This window comes from Myripristis murdjan, chromosome 12 (genome assembly GCF_902150065.1).
Source record: "Myripristis murdjan chromosome 12, fMyrMur1.1, whole genome shotgun sequence".
In the NCBI taxonomy this organism is placed as follows: Eukaryota; Metazoa; Chordata; class Actinopteri; order Holocentriformes; family Holocentridae; genus Myripristis; species Myripristis murdjan.
This window is the reverse complement of record NC_043991.1, coordinates 5,872,527-5,892,160: the sequence shown is the minus strand read 5'-3', so window position 1 is coordinate 5,892,160 and position 19,634 is coordinate 5,872,527. Positions and strand designations below refer to the sequence as shown.

The 19,634-nt window shown below is 39.5% G+C and overlaps 2 protein-coding genes across 2 annotated transcripts; one reads left to right on the top strand and one right to left on the bottom strand.

The window, feature by feature from the left end:
- The first annotated feature begins 70 nt into the window (after positions 1-70).
- Positions 71-5,945, top strand: arpc3 (actin related protein 2/3 complex, subunit 3). The gene is made up of 7 exons (XM_030064725.1): positions 71-213; positions 588-687; positions 1,729-1,805; positions 2,422-2,490; positions 3,449-3,575; positions 4,352-4,446; positions 5,643-5,945. The coding sequence occupies exons 1-7, from the start codon at positions 208-210 to the stop codon at positions 5,703-5,705; spliced, it is 537 nt and encodes a 178-aa protein (XP_029920585.1). The 5' UTR covers positions 71-207; the 3' UTR covers positions 5,706-5,945.
- Positions 5,946-7,036: 1,091 nt separating this feature from the next.
- Positions 7,037-13,841, bottom strand: ube2g1b (ubiquitin-conjugating enzyme E2G 1b (UBC7 homolog, yeast)). Its single transcript, XM_030064726.1, has 6 exons — positions 13,607-13,841; positions 11,815-11,917; positions 11,596-11,693; positions 9,804-9,982; positions 9,359-9,468; positions 7,037-8,644 (listed from the first exon to the last, which is right to left on the bottom strand). Exons 1-5 carry the CDS (start codon positions 13,647-13,649, stop codon positions 9,382-9,384), a joined length of 510 nt encoding a protein of 169 aa, XP_029920586.1. The 5' UTR covers positions 13,650-13,841; the 3' UTR covers positions 7,037-8,644; positions 9,359-9,381.
- Positions 13,842-19,634: the final 5,793 nt, after the last annotated feature.

Below are 19,634 nucleotides of genomic sequence, written 5' to 3'. Positions count from 1 at the left end.
TTCCATAAATTTCACCCAAAAGCCAAATATCCCTAACTTTTTGTGAGTAGTGTATACTGGTTAACAGCGCCCTCTGGTGGCCGCGGCAGAGCACGACAGCCGTCCACTTCCTGTCAGTCAGTAGGGTGGGACAGGCGGAAGCGGCGTCCCTGCAGCGCTGACATTTTTCTTTAGCTGAGCAAACAGGGCGGATATTTATCAGTGACGATGCCGGTAAGTAAAACCTGAACATTATAACATTCATAACCATCTTTTATCGAGAGTAAAAAGCAGAGAAAAGTGCTGTCGGTGATCCAGGGCCCTCCGAGGCCTGTCTTGCTAGCTTGGTTAAACCCTAGCCTGCTAACTCGCCGTTTAGTCATGATGAAACTGCTAAAAAAAAAAAAAAAAAAAAAACACAAAACACATCATTTTACAATCGCAGAACCTGTGTTAGTCCACACCTGATTGATTTATGTATTAGCTGTGTGATAGCATGGACGGTATAAGCGACGACGACCTGTGTAAACCCTGTAATCTGGCTCGCTAGCGTTAGCCTCACACAGAGGATATGTGACAGACAGAAAGTTGGTGTCCTCGTTTTGCAGGCGTACCACTCCAGCCTGATGGGTGCTACCTGCAAACTGGTGGGGAACATGGCTCTGCTTCCCCTCAAAACCCAGTTTAAAGGACCGGCTCCCAAAGAAAGTAAGATGATGTCTTGTTTTTTTTCTTGTCTGTTGTGCCACCATAGCAAAGTTGACCAGGAAGTCAGCTCCTTTTCACTGCAGCTGCTAAGTAAATGTCTTATACTTGGACTGAAATCGATATTATCATTCATTTACCCATTTCAACATGTATTTGAAAGGCAATTGAGCTGATACACATGTTTGTAGTTGCTCGTGGATGTCACTTCCATATTTGGTCTGATGTGTGCATCCTCAATCTGACAGGGCTGACTGGTACAGATTGCCATCTGTCATTTTCTGGGTCCAAGCAGTAATAATCTGGGCTGGGATGATATGTTTATCTCCTGATACTGATACATGATTCTCTAGTGTGTGGTTGTAAAGTTTCATGAGACTGTGATTATCCAAGAGGTCACAATGGGTCATTTTATACTGTGATATCAAGTTTCAAGAAATGGTCTGAATCCAGTGAAATGGCTGTTATGGGGGCAAACATCATCACACACAAATCAAATGTGGCTCATTGAATCCACAAGAGTCTCAGCTTTCCAGTCAAAGCCAATTGATGCAGCTCCAAGACTGTTTAGGCCCCAGTCTGCACAAATAAACTATACACCATTTTTATCGCATGCAAAAAAAGGCCTGACTTTTGCCCCAAACTGCATGGGATTAGCAGAAGGTGGGCACATCTGCAAAGGGGAGAGCCGTGGCTGCCCAGAGAACCCATTTTCATCCAGAAAATCAGAGGTCAAAGGACCCCACTGGAAATGGCCATGCCTAAATTTTCTTTGCCAAAAGTTCGCCCAACTTTAGAGCAATATTTTCCCCCTTGCCGACAACCTGGCATAGCACAATTGAATTCCTTAGTTCATCTAGTTTCATATGATGCCGATATTTAAAAACACCGATTAAAGAATCACAATACTTAAGTGAATCGATTTTTTTTTTCTCTCTCCACCCCTACTAATAATAAATCAATAAACTTCTCCTGGGAGTGTTTGTTCCTCAGATTAATATTTTGACCTGCCACAGCGCTCAGCCTCGCTCTCTGTCATTGCAGCCTCAGATTCAGACATCATCGATGAGGCGATCTACTACTTCAAAGCCAACGTCTTCTTCAAGAACTACGAAATCAAGGTGAGAAATAAATGCACTGTCGCTCGTCTCGGCCCAAAGTGCACGTGAAAGTGCATGTGTGCTATTATTGGAGTGAGAATGACAAACATTTTAGGGAAGTTAAGTGTCTGTATGTGAGGACTTGAAAGTTTTGCAGCCAGATGTAGTTTTCTTGGTCACTTGCAAGTGATAATGACATTTTACCCCTTTGTTGCCCAAACTGTTGTCATTTCTTAACATTTTGTACCCTGTTTACAGTGGAGCCAGATAAATATGCTAACAAATACACCAAACATTCATTTAGATTTTTTTCCACTGGCAAGTGAGCAGCAAGTTTTGTTCCTTTTTCTGATTTTTTTTTTTTTTTTTTTTTTTTTTTTGGTCATAGCCCTGCTTGTGTGTGTCTGGAGGCTGTGTGCTCTGTTCCTCCACATGCCTCAGCTTGCTCCTCACTGCAGTCTTCTCATAGTTTCAGAGTTTTAAACCACACAGTCTCTTACCAGCAGAAACCTGCTGTTCGCTGGTCACAACCTCAAGCTTTCTAAATATTCATGCAAAAAAAATGCAGATTTTTTCATATTAAATCCAAGTACTTCAGCTACTGATGATGATGATGGTGTGTATGTTTGTGTTCCAGAATGAGGCGGACAGGACGCTGATCTACATCACGCTGTACATATCTGAATGCCTAAAGAAGCTGCAGAAGGTAAAACTGCACAGCTGTTTCAGAACTTACAGCGGGCAACATCTGCATTTTTACACCGGCTTCATTCATGTGATAAAGATAAAGCTGTGGTTCTCAAACAGAGGGTCAGGGCCCCACGAAGGGACCATAGGATGATTTTTCAGGGTTATCATTTGATTACTGAAAAGTATTTTTTTACACAAATGTTTTGAACAGATTCAACTCAGTAGCTGCATTACTAGGCTGATTTTTGTCCTTTCCTTGCATTAAAATGCTTGTGACTTGGAGCACAGTGACAACAAATAATGTTTTTGTTTATTTATACATTTAAATTTGTGTGTTTGTTGTCTTTTCATGTGGTTTTGCACAAATGTGCCTTTTATTTATTTTTTTAATTTTAATTTTGATTTTCTTTTTTTCTTTTTTGGAAACTCTATCAGTATCATTTTTACATTAGAGCTGGACAATTAATCGAAATTTTATTAAAATCATAATATGGCCAAGTGCTATATCCAAATCTCAGGAGTTGCACATTTTGATAGAGGTAAAATGTGTGACACAACATCACTGTTAATAAAATATAATGCTACAGAGATGCCCTGAACATTACAAATTTTATTTTCTAGATGTAAGAAAAAATGTTTGTTTGGTACAGAGCATGGCAAAAATCACATTACTGTAAAATGAATCACAGTATGATTTAATTTTTTTTTAATCATTATTATTATTATTATTATTATTATTTTACCAAATTGTTCATCCCTCGTTTACATTTTAGACCCTCAACTACTTAATAATTATTATTTAGTGGATATAATATAGCAAAGCGCAGTCAGCAGTTGATAAAGGGATTACAGGAAGTTAGAGTTGAGTGTTGTTGAGAAATAAACACAGAAGGTTAATCTGGTAAATGTGGAGCTGATAGGGCATGTTTTGTTGATCTTAACCTCTGCTTTGTTGTATTTCTTTGTCTTTGCAGTGTAGCTCCAGGGGCCAGGGAGAGAAGGAGATGTATACTCTGGGAATCACCAATTTCCCCATCCCCGGAGAGCCTGGCTTCCCCCTCAACGCCATGTACGCCAAGCCTGCCAACAAGCAGGAGGAGGGTAAGAGCCAGTGCCGCAAACCAGAAAGCAAACCGGACACGTGGCTCTGTTCTGTTCTGTCTGAGGAGATTTACCAAAAAAAAAAAAAAAAGCATCTCAGTTTTACTCACAGCCTCCTCGGACATTGCACTGTGTTAGCAGTGACATTTTAGCGTGGAGTCACACAAATGCCTTTTCACTGCCCTGCACTGAATTGGCAAGAAACCCCTTTTCCCATCTTACACCGCAGGCACTGCTGGTCCCGAACCAGCAACGAGCCAAAAATAGCAGCGCTGACCTGCGCCACGAACGCATTAAGTTTCTCAGATTAGAAGTGCCCACATATTAATGTTTGTGTGCTTGTCTGCCTCAGTCATTGTCCTCACATCAGTGCTGTTATATTTGTGAGGAATAATCATGCCTCAGAGATCAAGTGTAATAAGACATGCATCTCTGAGAATCCCATCACAATAATCCCTCCTGTGTCTTCACCTTGCTTTTTACCACATATTACTTTCTTTTTTTTCTATCAGGGTAAGTAAATGTTAAAGACGGGTGGTCAACAAATGGACCACCTGGGTTTATAGTGACCATTATCACTGTGCCTGAAGTCTTTTCCCCTTTTAGCTTTGAGAGTAGCAGTCAGTCCATTAATGCCTGATGTAGGATGCACTGCTGCGTGTCCTCTAACACTCAAAGCCAACCGGCGTAGTCGTTGACATTTGGATGATAACGGCGCCGGTGGCTGTACAATCATGACGCGATAACGACGACGTTGGCTGTGTTCCCGTTTGCAGAGACGATGAGGGCGTACCTGCAGCAGATCCGCCAGGAGACCGGGTTGAGGCTATGTGACCGCGTGTTTGACCCCCAGACAGACAAACCCAGCAAGGTGAGAGAGTTACCTGCCGTCGTTCATTTCATTTCACTGGCAGTTCTCATCAGTAAAAATCTGAAAAAGTCTGATTTTTGTCGACCAAATTCCGCCTTTATTTGTTCAAATGACCTCAAATTGCCTTCATGAAATAGAAGGTGTACGTCAGAAAGTCCATAATTTCACCTCTTTTTAAAGGTGAGCAAAATTCCATAGAAATCAAATGGAACCAACTGAATCGATTTCTGTGGTCTGAATCTAAAATCTCTGCATGTAAAAACATTCAGCAACCAAAACACCAAACAGGTTCAGATGTTGAACGACCTCTGACATATTCTGGATTACATGCAATATATGGACAATGTAATCATTCACATTGTCATAAAAAATAAGATTTAAAACACAAGTTGATGAAGAAAAGATGATCATGCTCTGGTTTATCCCTGCTCTCATGCTCAGCCTGGTCAGTTTCTTACGATTCAAACATGAAAGTCACTGATTTCACATGCAAACTACGATCCTGCAAGGACTGGAGCTTTTCATGTGTATTATGTTAAATCGCTTTGTTTTCTCATCACATGTTGAGCAGCTTCTGGGTTGGGGCTCTTAAAAAAAATATTATGGCACAAAGTAGTGTTAACACTTTATAACAACCATAATTAATGAATGGTACAGTGCCAGTTAATTAAATTTTAGTTAATGGTTATTTTACTGTTAACAGTCAATGAAATGATAATTAATCATGTTGACTAATCATTAGTGATGCCATAATTTATTTTGTCATCAGATCAGTGTAGTGCAGTTAGAATGCAATATTTTCCTACTGTGTGTGTGTGTGTGTGTGTGTGTGACCTCACTCACACTACATTTGTATTACACTGTGCTTTTTGATGGTGTGTGTTATGGTGTGTGTTTTGAGCAGAGTCAAATCTCATGTCTCTGTGTTTAACATCACATAGTTTTTTTGATTACTGATAATTAGTAAACATCATTAATTATCATTTCATGGTTTGGTAACAGTAAAATAACTATTAATCTAAATTTAACTATCAATTTACCATTTATTAATGACAGTTATTATAAAGTTTTAGCAGGCGAGTCTTTGTCTTCTTTACTTGTGATGAAAGAATGATGTTGGTTTGACGATGCGAGTAGTTCAAAACAGATTTCCTAATTTCCTGAACTGAGTTGTTGTTGTTGTTGTTGTTTTCCAGTGGTGGGTGTGCTTTGTGAAGAAGCAGTTCATGAACAAAAGTCTGTCGGCTCCTGGCCAGTAAAGAACCTCGGACATCCCGTTTCTATCCTACATGTGCAAGACGGATTGAGTTTTTTTTTGTTTTTTTTTTTGGTTTGTTTTTTTTGTTTGTTATTTCTTTATTTTTCCAGGTTTTGCTTTTGTGTGGCGAAGATGATTTTATACTGAATATGAGTCAGAGCATATGACCTTGCTTGTCTGGTTGTTAATCAAATTGAGCTGGTGCTTAATTCAATAAAGCAATCAATGAGATTAGAAATAAGTGTTGCACTGTTTTCTGTCCTGCACTGCACCTCACACCTCACTAAAACCACACAAACTACAAAACCAGTTTATTATTCTCAATACACCACAACCTGAGGGAAGTGGATGTAATATGAAAAGTCGTATTTCAGTGAGAGTCATTCACAGGGATATTATAACAGTCGATACGTTGGTGACAAGTTAATACCACAGATTTGGAAAAGCGGAATTGGTGTCTTCAGTATGAACAGCATCTACACCTCTCTGTTCTTATTCGAATACACTTGACAAAATGAACTATAGACAAATATCTGTACTTGTGATCCATTATTTGTTTGTTTTTTTTCAAGTTATGTGCTGAATGGATTTTCAGTTCAGAAATCATAAATACCTGTTTGATCCCTGAGGAGAAACTGGGACAGTTGCAGTTCCTCAAATTCCTGAGAGGAAACATACACATATATCTATCTATCTGTCTATATAGATAGATAGATAGATAGATATAGATATATAGATATAAAACCATAAGTGATGTTATGAGAAATAGAAAATAATAAATATAAAAACATGCACATCAGAAATTTGCCAAAATATTATTACAGTACCTACAGAAATAAGACTTTGAAAATAAGACATTTAGAATATGTAGCCTTGGTTAATGGACCACATAACTGTACACTGGTTATTTTACTATGAAATAATTTTACATGTTAGGACTTTACAACAATTCAATAGTGCAATATCCCAGTGTACATATGGTGCTTATAGGTTTACATTTTATATATGCTCAACTTCTGTCCCTGGATTTATTGTATTATTTTTGTAGGATTAATGCACACATTTATACATGTGTACATTTCTCATAATTTCACTTATGCTTAGTTTTCTCTTTAGCATTTGAGCAACTGACCCCATTTCCCATCAGGGATCAGTGATGTGTTTCTGATACTGAATCTGATGTTCATGCTGTGATGTTGGATCATGCACCATAAAAATGTGAGTGCGCTGGTTTTGTGAGCCCCTGGTGAGCTGTCAGGGTTTTTTAATTTCTATGTCAAGGCCAAGTCGTGTGAGTGACGGCCAGAGAAACTGCACACCATCAGTCAGGAATATCCACACTGAGCTTTATTGCTTGTTTTCACAATCTTAACATATTCATATGACCATCAATGGGTAAAAGTTCACACCCCGCGACTCGTCCGAAAACATCCTCACCAAAACATAAAAAGTGCTGTTTGTTTAGGAGAGCCTTTCGCTGCGGCTGGGCTTGGAATCGCTACGAGACTATGGCAACACGCACTACCTCTCGCGTAAGAAAGGTGGAAGCACCTTTTTCTCTGTACATGTGCAATGTTAAAATGTATGACATTTTCTCCAAGGGAATACAAACAAGGACAAATAACTTGCCTTCTATGGTACAGTTCATAATATTTACATAGATAAAAATACTATTGTAGCATTGATCTTCATTACAAAAAAAAGTATTTATTGGTGTCATGCTTCAATTCTTAGCTTTTTGGTTTGTCCAAAATCGTATTTTTTTTCTTTTTTATGGACTCAAAAACAGAAGAGAAGCCTCCTGATGCAGACATCACTGAAGTTTCCTTTGCAGTGAACAAATTTTAAGGCAGCATTGTGTGATAGTTTCCCCTTAAGAGAAGGAACACTTTCCTCTGCAGAACACGTCAGAGGTGCAGGGACAAGGAAAACCAATGTTGGTCTCTCCATCTCGTTAATGAATGCAAGACTCCAGACTCCAAAAATTGCATATTTAAAGACATATAACTCTAGAGTGGATGGCTCAGTGTGGCAGGTTGAAAATCAAGATGAAAAGAAAAAAAGCCCTTCAAAACAAACTAGATATGCATTTTCAAACATTTGTAATCTAAATAAATAAAGAAATGAAGTCAGGTCAGAAAATGGGAATCAAAGGGGATGTTTTCTCCACATTCACCTGGCAGAAAATTTGTTGAATATTTACATAACATGGAGAACAGCAGGCTGGATGTCATAAATGAAATAATGGTGATTTGCAGAAAAATGGTTTCTGGTTTAATCTTGGGGTTGCACTAGTCTTCTGTGTATCCCGTGGATTAGGATTATATATAATAATATATGACTAAAAACTAAGCACAAGCTGCTTACGCTGTCATTTTGTTGAAATGCATCACTCGTTGAAACTGGTGAGAACACAGCGATGGCAAATCTTTTCAATGTGTCTGTGCAGGAATGAAGAGCGCCAGTTATTTTCTGTGTTCTCAAATAAATTCAGTTCAGTCCGTTTAACACGCTAAGTGCAGTGGGTTGAAAACAGTCCACAAAAAAAGAAAAAGCGCTACATAATCTTTAACAAGGATCTCTAAGAACCTCTACAAGCTCATGTTGAAAGAGTAAAATAACACCTACAACACCTCAGCCAGGGTGAGAAAGTCACTGATATCCAGCTGTATGCAAAAATGAAACGATGTGGCTCTCAAACATGTACGAGAAGAGAAATAAAAATTGACTGCTTGACAATATTCAAAAGATTTTTTTAGGGTGTGTTGGGGGGAGGGCACAGCCAAGGTACTTCAGTATTCATGGCTTGAACAGATCTGCTGAGGGTCTCGGCTCTTCTGTGCGGAGGCTAGTTGACACTGCAAAAGTTCTGCCAAGTGGTTTTCCTAGCTGACTCAAGTGCAACCCCCTAGTTCAAATCCCCTGTTGTTTAGTTCCAACCTGAAAAACAGAATAAAAACATCACTGTCAGTTAGTTTTTAGATAAAGCTAGGTTATGCACTTCACTAATGGACCTTTCAAAATGTATGGGAGCGGTACACTGGAGGAAAACAGGGAAGGGTTGTCGTTTTTTAAATTTTAGTGCAAGAGAGTGCACTGTTACTGTAACTATACTGCGTTCCTTCCTCAACAACCTGTCCTGGCCAAACTGTTGGTGAATCATTTGTACATCATTTTAAAGTTTTCAGGATTGCCTGTTAAAGTCGGCACCCGTTGTTCCCGGTTTAATCTACGGGGTTAAATCAGCAAAGCAATTCATTAAACTCAACGACAGGACAGCAGTAATGGAGATATTTTTTTTCTCCTCCTAGTTGAGGATGAAGAAAAAGAACAAAAATATTATTGACTATATACACTGAACATTGTTTTACCAAATAGTATAAACTTTGGTGGAGGAGGGTCAATCATTTTTCCCCAATCACTTGGGGAGGGTGAAGGAAAAATCCATTTGAGTCAGAAGGAGGGTCACAGCTTTGTATTTCTGAGTCTCTAAAATCCTCCAGAGAAATAACATGCAGTCCCTGACAGCAGCCCCCTGAAATTTCAGCACAGCCTCAAAAACCTCATTAAAATCATGCATATTCCTTCCTGTTTCGCTCAGGATGTCCCACTTCCCAGCTTAGATCAGACACAAACAGCAGGAGGGGTACTTACTCTAGCCTAATGGGAGTGAAGTCCTAGTCGAAAGCCATCTCCTGACTTTTCCGGACGCAGCGTGCCACCTTCCTCTTGAACTCTCCTGTTGGATCCTCCCTCCACTCTTTCTGCAGAGCATGACAAAACACACACACTTGAATCATGAGCTTCATAAAAAACAATCTTACCATGCAGGGATCAACCAATTATATCAACTTCACAACAAAAGAATATCGGTGAATCTGTGAATGTGTGTCTTTGCTTAATAACAAACAGTATCGGCCCTGAAAAATCGATGTCGGTCGATCCATGTTACCATGTAAAAGCTGTCGTGTTTGTTCAGAGAATATCATACACACAACTTCTCAGCTACTCTCCATTCCCTCAGCAAGCTACTTCATTCTAGACACTGTCCTCCTGCCATTAGAACGAGCCTGAGCATGTTTAGAGTGGTGGCACCTACAGCTGCATCCACGTTGGCAGGAGAGTCTCCGTTGGGATCCGCCAACATGGAGATAACGCTGATCATGATGGTCTCCACCGTGTGGATCGGCAGCCAGCGCTCCTCCGGTTTCTCATAGCCGTACTTGTCCTCTCCAGGCTCGTGCAGGATAGAGATGCACACATCACCGTTTTTTGCCACTGATGGGAAAATGAATGATACACAGATTACACATACGCCTGTTCATAACAAGCTAGTGGATCAACCTTGAAAAATATCTCTCTGAATGCCTTATTGTCAATTTTAGTTCTAAATTTTCCTTAGTAATTTCCTGCAATTTTCTTAGTGTATTTGCTCTGAAGCTATTCCACACTGTCTCTGGTCTTGTTTCTGAAAAGCAGGAAAAGCTCAAATTGACACACAGTGGCACAGCCAATCTTTCCTCTACCATGTAAACATCTTATGGATGTTCTTAGTATTTCCATGATACATTAATGTGCACTGATAGCTAACAGACCATGTTCCTGCAGCCAGTACCCACTGGTGTGAGTGCCTGAAACTCTCCCACACACACACACACACACACTGTGATAACAGCCTCATGGTGAAGGAAACAGGAAAGTGCACTGGTTTATTCTGCCACATCTGGAGTCATGTGTAGGCCTCTGCTCACCTTGGAGTTTACATCTGTCTCTACTCCAAAACTGTCCAAGCAAATTAATAAAGTACTTCAACACTTAATATACTGTATTGTTAGATTTCAAATTGATTTAAAATTCTTATTTTTGACTTTTAAGGCCTGAAACAGTCTTGCTGCTGGATATATAACAGATTTATTGAACTGGTATGTGGCCTCCTGACAGCTGAGCCCTGCCGGTCGCTCCCAGGTCACGGTTTGTGTCAAAGGGCGATCTGGTTTTACTGTTGGAGTGACAGCATGATGGAGCGCCCTGCCTGCTGAGCTCAGACACACACACACAAACACACAAACACACACGTCTCTAGCCTCCTTCTTAAAACTTCACTCTTCATGAAAGCTTTTGAAAATGTTTTTAGACTGTTTTCAATCCCATTTATCTGATCTTGTTCATTTTATTGTTTTTTTACTTCCTCTATTGTCATGTCCTTTGGCCTAAAGATTGATATGTTTTTCTTCCATATTGTTTTATTCCTTTTTATTTGATCCAGTTAATGTTACTGTCTTTACTTCTTCAGTGCTCCTGTCCTTTGGCCTTATTAATTTATCTGCTGTCTGGTTTTTAATTTCTTTCTGTAAAGCAGTTTGTAACTCTTAAGAAAAATGCTACATAAATAAACGGGTGGAAATCACCAAAGGCCCAACGATACAGTATTATCACAATACTTAAGTCACGATACAATAATGCTGCGATTTTAAATATTTTGTAATATGCTGAGTATTGTGACAACATGTATTGTGACTTATTACACTTTATTCCCAACTGCAAATTATGTCTCCAAGGGCAAACTTTGCCAACATTTGTTTTATCAAACAAGATTAAGTTTTCACCGTGCTCATCTCACTTCAGTCATTTTTATTGCATATAAAAACCTCATAAAAACGTGTCAAATGTTGCATCGATTGATGGTGATAAAATATCAATACGTGCCATCTGGTTATTGATGAAATATACTGCGATACTATGCTTTATTGATTTCTTTCCCAACCCCTAAAATGAAAGTTAATGTTAGTATTATTGTTATAAATCTATCCTGGTAGGCTAAACTGCTGGTATTTACTCTACTGGCAACAATAATAATCAATTCTGACTCATTAGAAACAAAATGCTCTTACCATTGGGATGCCAGATTTCTGTGATGAACCTCATCTTGGGAGGCCTCAGAGGGTAGTCATGGGGAAAAGTCAGGTTGGCTTTGAAAAAACCTCCCTCACTGTGATGAGAGAACAAAACATCATTGGGCCTGTCATTGAAAACTGACAAAAGTGACAAAAAGACAAAAAGTGAAGGTAAAAGAAAATAATCACTTGTGAATAGCCACTTATTTCACTTACAACAGTGTATCTTGAGGTCCAATGACGACTACCTCCCACTGGTAGATATCATCATCGTCGATGAGGCCAGCTGAAAAGCCCTCCACTGGGTTCTTGTTGAGCTCTGAAACCAAAGATTCACTCAATTTATAAACACATTTTGTTTTGACTACATTCTGTTCATTTTGAACCCACATTTAATGAAATCAGCATGCCCTAACGTTAGCTAAATTTGATGCTGCATACTATTTCAGTTCAGGGTTTGGTAACCAGCATAAAAACAGAAGGGAACTCAGTGTCAGTAGAGAAGTTTCTGGTGGAAACTGATCCCACCACATTAACCCCCTCCTATTATGTTCCCGGGTCACATTCAGTGTGTAACCTCTCTAAACACATGATCATTTTTTTTTCCCACTTCATAGTTAATGACTTTTCCTAATTTAATGGCAACAACTGGGTAAATTAACATGATATGCTTTCAATATCCTGGACACACTGTGTACACGTCTGTTTCTTTGGGTTCAATTTGGGTTCTGCTTTAGCTGCATAAAAGACAAGAGATATCTCAACACTTTACACACATGTTGTTTTGAATGACACAGAGGAACTATAAGATGCATTTATAATCTTAAAAAAACTTCCCTCTGCTTTAGATAGAGACTTGCAACTGTCAGATAGAGACTTGCAACTGTCTGCTGTATAGTTCTGTTTTTAACACTCCACTACTCAACACCTTAACTGTTTATTTATTATTTATTATCTATATATTACATCCTAGATTAATATACATTCACACTGTTTTTCAGACTGGAGGGGAAGTGGTGATTCCTTAAGAGGCCGAATCAAGTCGGTTAGCTCCTGAATCCCAGTACCGGGCGTCGGGTTCTGCCACTTGGTTCTTGGTTTCGTGGTTTCATGCTAACTCTCCTTATCTATACAATCTATACAATAATGTATATACTTCAGTTCCATCTGTATATTGTCATATTCATTCCATATGTATATTTTCACATCTCGTATCTCTTTTCCTTAGGTTAGCCCTTATTGGATATTTTTAGTTTTTAGTCTTCATAGTCTTTATTGTATATATTTAGCCTTATTCTTTTTTTTAGTTAACTTTATTGTATGTTTCTACTGTTGCTGCTGGAACACCAGAATTTCCCAGGTTGGGATCAATAAAGTATATCTATCTATCTATCTATCTAACCACACGTATACTAGTGCCAGGACCAGTGATAGTTCATGTGACATTCTGGGGCAAAAAAACATAATTCTCACAAGAGCTTTGATGTATATAAAAGAAAACAGTGGGTGAAGTAATAGTTTAATTAAAGAGCTAAGAAGGTAGACAACAAGAAACATGAGGTAGCTGACCTGAGTAACATTTCTAAGTATAATAATTATTTTCTGGGGATTTAACAGAGTTCAAATGGACCGTGATTGATTGATAAATAAATAAATAAATAAATAAATAAAATAGTAGATGTGAAGGCAGCAGGAGGGTTAAATGTCCTCACCAGACAGGCACATGGCATGGCAATTTCGAAATGCCACCAGCAGTGATTAGCTAACACCGGCTAACGTTAGCTACCTAGCCGAGCTAGCCTAGCAAGATAACGTTAGCGAGCCCGTTTTAACTAAAAAAAAAAAAAAAAAAAAAAAGCGTGTAGTCTTTTAAGTTGTAGACACGGTATACCTAGACAGTTTAATACACACTAATGTTAAAGCCAGTGAGAAAACAACGAGAGCTACCTCACGAATAAGCTGCAGCAGAACTACCGTTAGCCGGATAACTTCATGCTAGTTCACGTACCTGCTAGTTGTTTACGTAGCAACAGCGACGACTGCTCGGTCATTTTATACGTCTGCTTAGCTCCGTGTGGTTTCTACTGATTATCGATCAGGGCAGAGGACGAGAGGGCCGGTTAATCAGCTACAAAAAAAAGTTGTCCACGTTTCCGCCGGGGCCTTGTTTTTGGCGAACACCGGAGCCTCCGCCACAACTCAAGTTACAAGGAATGAGACGCGACAACCAGCTTTGGCTTTAACTGACAACTGCGCACGCGCAGTCCGGCAGGCGCAGCCGTCAGTGTTATGAATATTAATTAATACCAGAGGTGGAAAGAGTACTACTAATTGCTGCACAAGTAAAAGTACTGATACTTCACTGACATTTGACTGCAGTAGAAGTAGAAGTGGTGCAGTAAAAATCTACTGCAGTAAAAGTAAAAAAAAAAAAAAAAAAAAGTGTCTCATTTCAAATGTCCTGAGCGACTGAGGTAGGTAGGTAGGTAGGTAGATACTTTATTCATCCCGTAGGAAATTCACATTTTCTTCAGCAGTATCCACAGATTACAGATTAAGTAAATAAAAAAAATAGAAATAAAGAATAAGATCTAAGTATAACAGAATAAGAATAACCTAACAACAGAACAACAGAATAACCTAAGTACAACCCAGTGTGCAAAAAGCAATGTGCAAAAAAAAAAAAAAAAAAAAAAAAACAGAAAAAAACGTGTGCATGGGTGTATAAAATGTGCATAGAGGTAGGTCAATGTGCAAGCTCCTTTTTCCAAACAGTAACTGTGTTAGCTGGGATCTTTTCAATGCAGTTAGAAAAGGAGGAGAGAACACGCTGCAAACTGCATGCTTTTAAAGGGGCATTACGCTCAAACTGAAGTGAGGACCCTGTAGACTCAACTGAGAAAATGTGGAGAAAGCTGGGAAATGTGATGGTTCAGTCTACATGGTTCTCATCATCATTGATATTTTCCCCCTTTTTTCCCCACACTTATTCTGCTTTTTTTTTTTTTTTTCAGGTTGAGTCTAAATGGTTTTCATCTGCAGTTTTTCATGGTGCAGCTTGTCTTGTGAAATTTGAAAATGACAAACAGGAGAGAAACAGGTTCCTCTTCTCATCTCTGCCGACTGAGCTTTTATTGTGATCGGCTCCACAATCTGTCATTGATCATTTGTTCTCTGTGATGGATCTGATTTAAAATGTAGTGAGGGACAAAACTAAAAGTACAAAAGTAAAAGCTTAAGTAAAAACTTTAAAAAAAAAAAAAAAAAAAAAACTCCACAAAGTAAAAGTACACCAAAAAGCTACTCAATTACAATAACATGAGCAAATGTAATTAATCACTTCTGATTTTTTGGCATGATGGCCCTGAGTTATTTTTGTGTGACATTTAGTCTCTCTTACACGCCGTATTTAGACAACACTTCCATGCAAAGCCGTGCAGAATTTGCTACAAAAAAAAAAAAAAAAAAATAGTGGAAAAAATGAGAAAAACACACTATCCTTAAAGGTAACTGTAATGTATTTTCAAGTTGAGCGGGGAATGTCCAACAACAGTTTATTTACTAATTTCACAGAGCAGCGGCGAAGGTGACCCGATTTGAGCTGACAATGAAAGAATTGAACACAAGAATTATGAGGTCGACCCTGCATCACTGACCTGATGTTTAAATGTTGTCTTGCAATTTTTTAAAATGTTTTTTGCTAATTTTCGGGGTGTGAGGAGGGGGTGTGCTCTTATCATAAGTACGCCTCACATGTTTGCATGTGTCAAAGAAATGGCTCTTCAAATTTCCTTTGTAACGTTGAACCAAATCCTATATTTTTACTCCACACATCAAATCTATAAGACAGTTAGGTTACAAGGAGCATTTTAGGAGATGACTGGTTTAAGTAACATCATTATTTTTTCCCCCATATAGTAACACAATAATTTTAGCATGATAGCTAGCCGAACCCAGTGGATTATTGTGAATGAAATACACGTACACTATATTACCAAAAGTATTCGCTCACCTATTCAAATGATCAGAATCAGGTGTCCTAATCACTTGGCCTGGCCACAGGTGTATAAAATCAAGCACTCAGGCATGCAGACTGTGAAACAAGACATTTGTGAAAGAATGGGCCGCTCTCAGGAGCTCAGTGAATTCCAGCGTGGAACTGTCATAGGATGCCACCTGTGCAACAAATCCAGTCGTGAAATTTCCTCGCTCCTAAATATTCCACAGTCAACTGTCAGCTCTATTATAACAAAATGGAAGCGTTTGGGAACAACAGCAACTCAGCCACGAAGTGGTAGGCCACGTAAAGTGACGGAGAGGGGTCAGCGGATGCTGAAGCGCATAGTGCAAAGAGGTCGCCGACTTTCTGCACAGTCAATTGCTACAGAGCTACAAACTTCATGTGACCTTCAGATTAGCCCAAGTACAGTACGCAGAGAGCTTCATGGAATGGGTTTCCATGGCCGAGCAGCTGCAGCCAAGCCACACATCACCAAGTGCAATGCAAAGCGTCGGATGCAATGGTGTAAAGCACGCCGCCACTGGCCTCTAGAGCAGTGGAGATGCGTTCTCTGGAGTGATGAATCACGCTTTTCCATCTGGCAATCTGATGGACGAGTCTGGGTTTGGAGGTTGCCAGGAGAACGGTACATTTCAGACTGCATTGTGCCGACTGTGAAATTTGGTGGAGAAGGAATTATGGTGTGGGGTTGTTTTTCAGGAGCTGGGCTTGGCCCCTTAGTTCCAGTGAAAGGAACTTTGAATGCTTCAGGATACCAAAACATTTTGGACAATTCCATGCTCCCAACCTTGTGGGAACAGTTTGGAGCGGGCCCCTTCCTCTTCCAACATGACTGTGCACCAGTGCACAAAGCAAGGTCCATAAAGACATGGATGACAGAGTCTGGTTTGGATGAACTTGACTGGCCTGCACAGAGTCCTGACCTGAACCCGATAGAACACCTTTGGGATGAATTAGAGCGGAGACTGAGAGCCAGGCCTTCTCGACCAACATCAGTGTGTGACCTCACCAATGCGCTTTTGGAAGAATGGTCAAAAATTCCTATAAACACTCTCCTCAACCTTGTGGACAGTCTTCCTAGAAGAGTTGAAGCTGTAATAGCTGCAAAAGGTGGACCGACATCATATTGAACTCTATGGGTTAGGAATGGGATGGCACTTCAGTTCATAGTATGAGTAAAGGCAGGTGAGCGAATACTTTTGGTAATATAGTGTATATTACTGCATCAAACACATTCACACATTCACATTGTGGCCTGTAATATTTCTGTATTATTCTTATAGTAACTCTATTGCATCTAGGGTTAGAAATAATGTGCTTAACTTGGCACGAAATTTAAGAAAGGTGGCTGCCTCCAAATTTTATATGGAAGAAAAAACCCTGCATGTTGTCAATACATATTTTAGAGACCTCCCAAAACGTCTTGCATCATGTTTTTCTGGAAGCTCATGTCTGATTTAGGGGAGTTTTTATTCATTAAGCAGCTGCTTTCCAGCCGACCTGCTGGCCCGAGTCAGCTCAGATATTTTCTCTGTTGGAAAAGTGACAGTCTGGTCGGTGTTGGAGATGTCAAGCTGGACAAGACAGAGGACGTCAGGTTAGTCTTTGGTCCTTCAATGCGTCCTGGGACACATGTCTGCTTACAACTCTAATGCAGTGTGGACACAAACGTCCCAGACCGCTGAGATCCAATCACTCAGGACGTGTTGAGGACTCACTGCTGCTGTTCACACCTGAACTTCGAGGTGTCAGCTTGTATTCACATTTCTCAGGACGGATGATAACACCAGGTGAGGACAGGGTCACCTGTTCCTTGCATCAGTATGTTTGTTGCTTTTGGAGCCCCCTCTGCTATACTTGTGTATTCTCTTGAGGTCATTTTCTTTGGTGTCAATAAAGATGAGGTCGATTAGAGACAGGCGGCTATGGCAAGCTGAATTTATGAGTTATATATGATGCTGAGAAGATATCAGACAAAGTTTCATATCAGCCCCTCCAGTCAGCGTCAACTGGACTTCCACTGTCCAGTCGCTCTCCAGACAAGGAGAAAAAGGCAGTGGGTGACTTCAGATCCTGAGGACATTGCATTGTATTTCTTGATGACTTTTTGTCCGTTCCTTGTCACAGCAGTGATTGTTGAGAGACGTCATCTTACCTCTGAAGCAGCTGAGAAGTTTATTAGATGTCTAAATAGTCTACCATCCCCTGTCAGCCGATGAATTAATTAACACCTGTACTGAGACGCTGACAGGTACCCTTAATTTTGTAGCACCTGTCAAAAAGTATTGCAGTGTACCTGAAGGCAATTTAATTTAGAAGTCCATCTTGACATTTATGAAGAACGCCTCGCTATTTTCAACAGAGCGATTAGACGTGCCCGGCGGCCCTTACTTTTCAAACTTGATGTCAATAAAAATAATCCTTGTGTACTTTTCCCAGCAATTAACAAGGTCATAAATCCGGCTCAGAGAAACTCTCCTGACACTCTCTCCACATTTTCTTTGAATCTTTTCTCAGAGATAAAATGACATGGCCAAATATAACCAAGGGTAACAATAATGGTATTTGTGAGTCAGTGTCTGGGAGTCCTCTCTCTGCTTTTGACAGGCGACTCAGCTGGTTCACCACTGTTGTCAGCGAGAGGCTTGGAGGCAACGTTTTGCAGCTTAAACCCCCGTCCAACCTTTTTAAGCGTTTCTGATTGTCTTGAGGAGGTGCTGCTGGCTTTCGTGAACCAGTCTCAGCTCACTGGTATCTTCCTGGTAAAACCTCTCCTTGTAGTCCGACTTTGACGTATCTGTCCATCCCAAGCATGTTTAAAGTCCCACTCCACTCAAAAATGTTGTTTTTCTTATGTTTATGTCGCCTAAAATGTCTGACCTTGACTGTTGTGGCTTGTGACTGGGTGGCAGGTGGACCTCTGGCTCTGCAGCACGTGACGTTTAACCACCAGGAGGCGCCCAACTCAACCGTAGTCAGTTTTAACACAAAAGTAAGAAAACATTAAAGATTGGAACATTTCCACATGTCTGTAGGATGTTTTCACTGCCTACAAAATTTTCATTATATGCCACTGTATTTTGTTATGATTATTATTATTATTATCATTATTATTATTCAGGATTTTTAAAAATCAATCAATCAATAAATGACAGAAATTCTCACAAATATACCAAATATGAAAGTTAAAAAAAAAAAAAAAAAAAAAAAAAAAAAAAACAGACACTGTAAAGTATGTTTTTTAAATGGGAAAAAATATGCACAGGTGCAAAAATTTTGTCAAACAATCTGTAACAATTTCCAGAAAATCATTCCACAGTTGGATAATAAGAAGAAACATAAGAGAGGGGGGAAAAAAGCAAGGAGGAAAACGTAGAAAGAGAATTAAATTAAATTAAATAATAATTAAAAATTATTTTAATTAATAATAAAAATAAAAAAGTAAAAATAAAATAAAATAAGGTCCCTAGGAACAGAGTAACTTTCAGCACAAGGAAAGTTCCATGGTAAAAATGATTTTTTGGAAAACTCAAACCATCTGATGTTTTTATATCTCTGTTGATGAAACCACCAAAGTCACTGCTGGAGTTTCTTTGTATGGGGTGCTTCTCAACTCTTTATGTGTGTGTGTGTGTGTGTGCTAAAACACACAACAGTTTTCTCTTGAATGAGCTCTTGGGTCTGTGTTCTTCCAGGCCCGAGTGCTGGATTAACAAAGGCAGGGATTATCAGCAGAGCGACCTTCTGTTGAATATCAGCTGTTGAATATCTCTCAGTGGCTTCGGCTGTTTTTCTTCTCTCTTATGTTGCAGCTTCACAGTTAAAACAACTCTACTATACTACAGGAAAATAAAAAATCCACTGCTTTTGGGCAACATATCAGCCTGTTTCCCTAAGCGAATTATAACCAAATAAAACTACACTTTAACTCCATGAATAACTTATGAAGTGAGCTTCCTCGTCCACTCACCTCCTTGCTATCTCTCTCTCGGGACTATTTTATTTTCACTTCTCT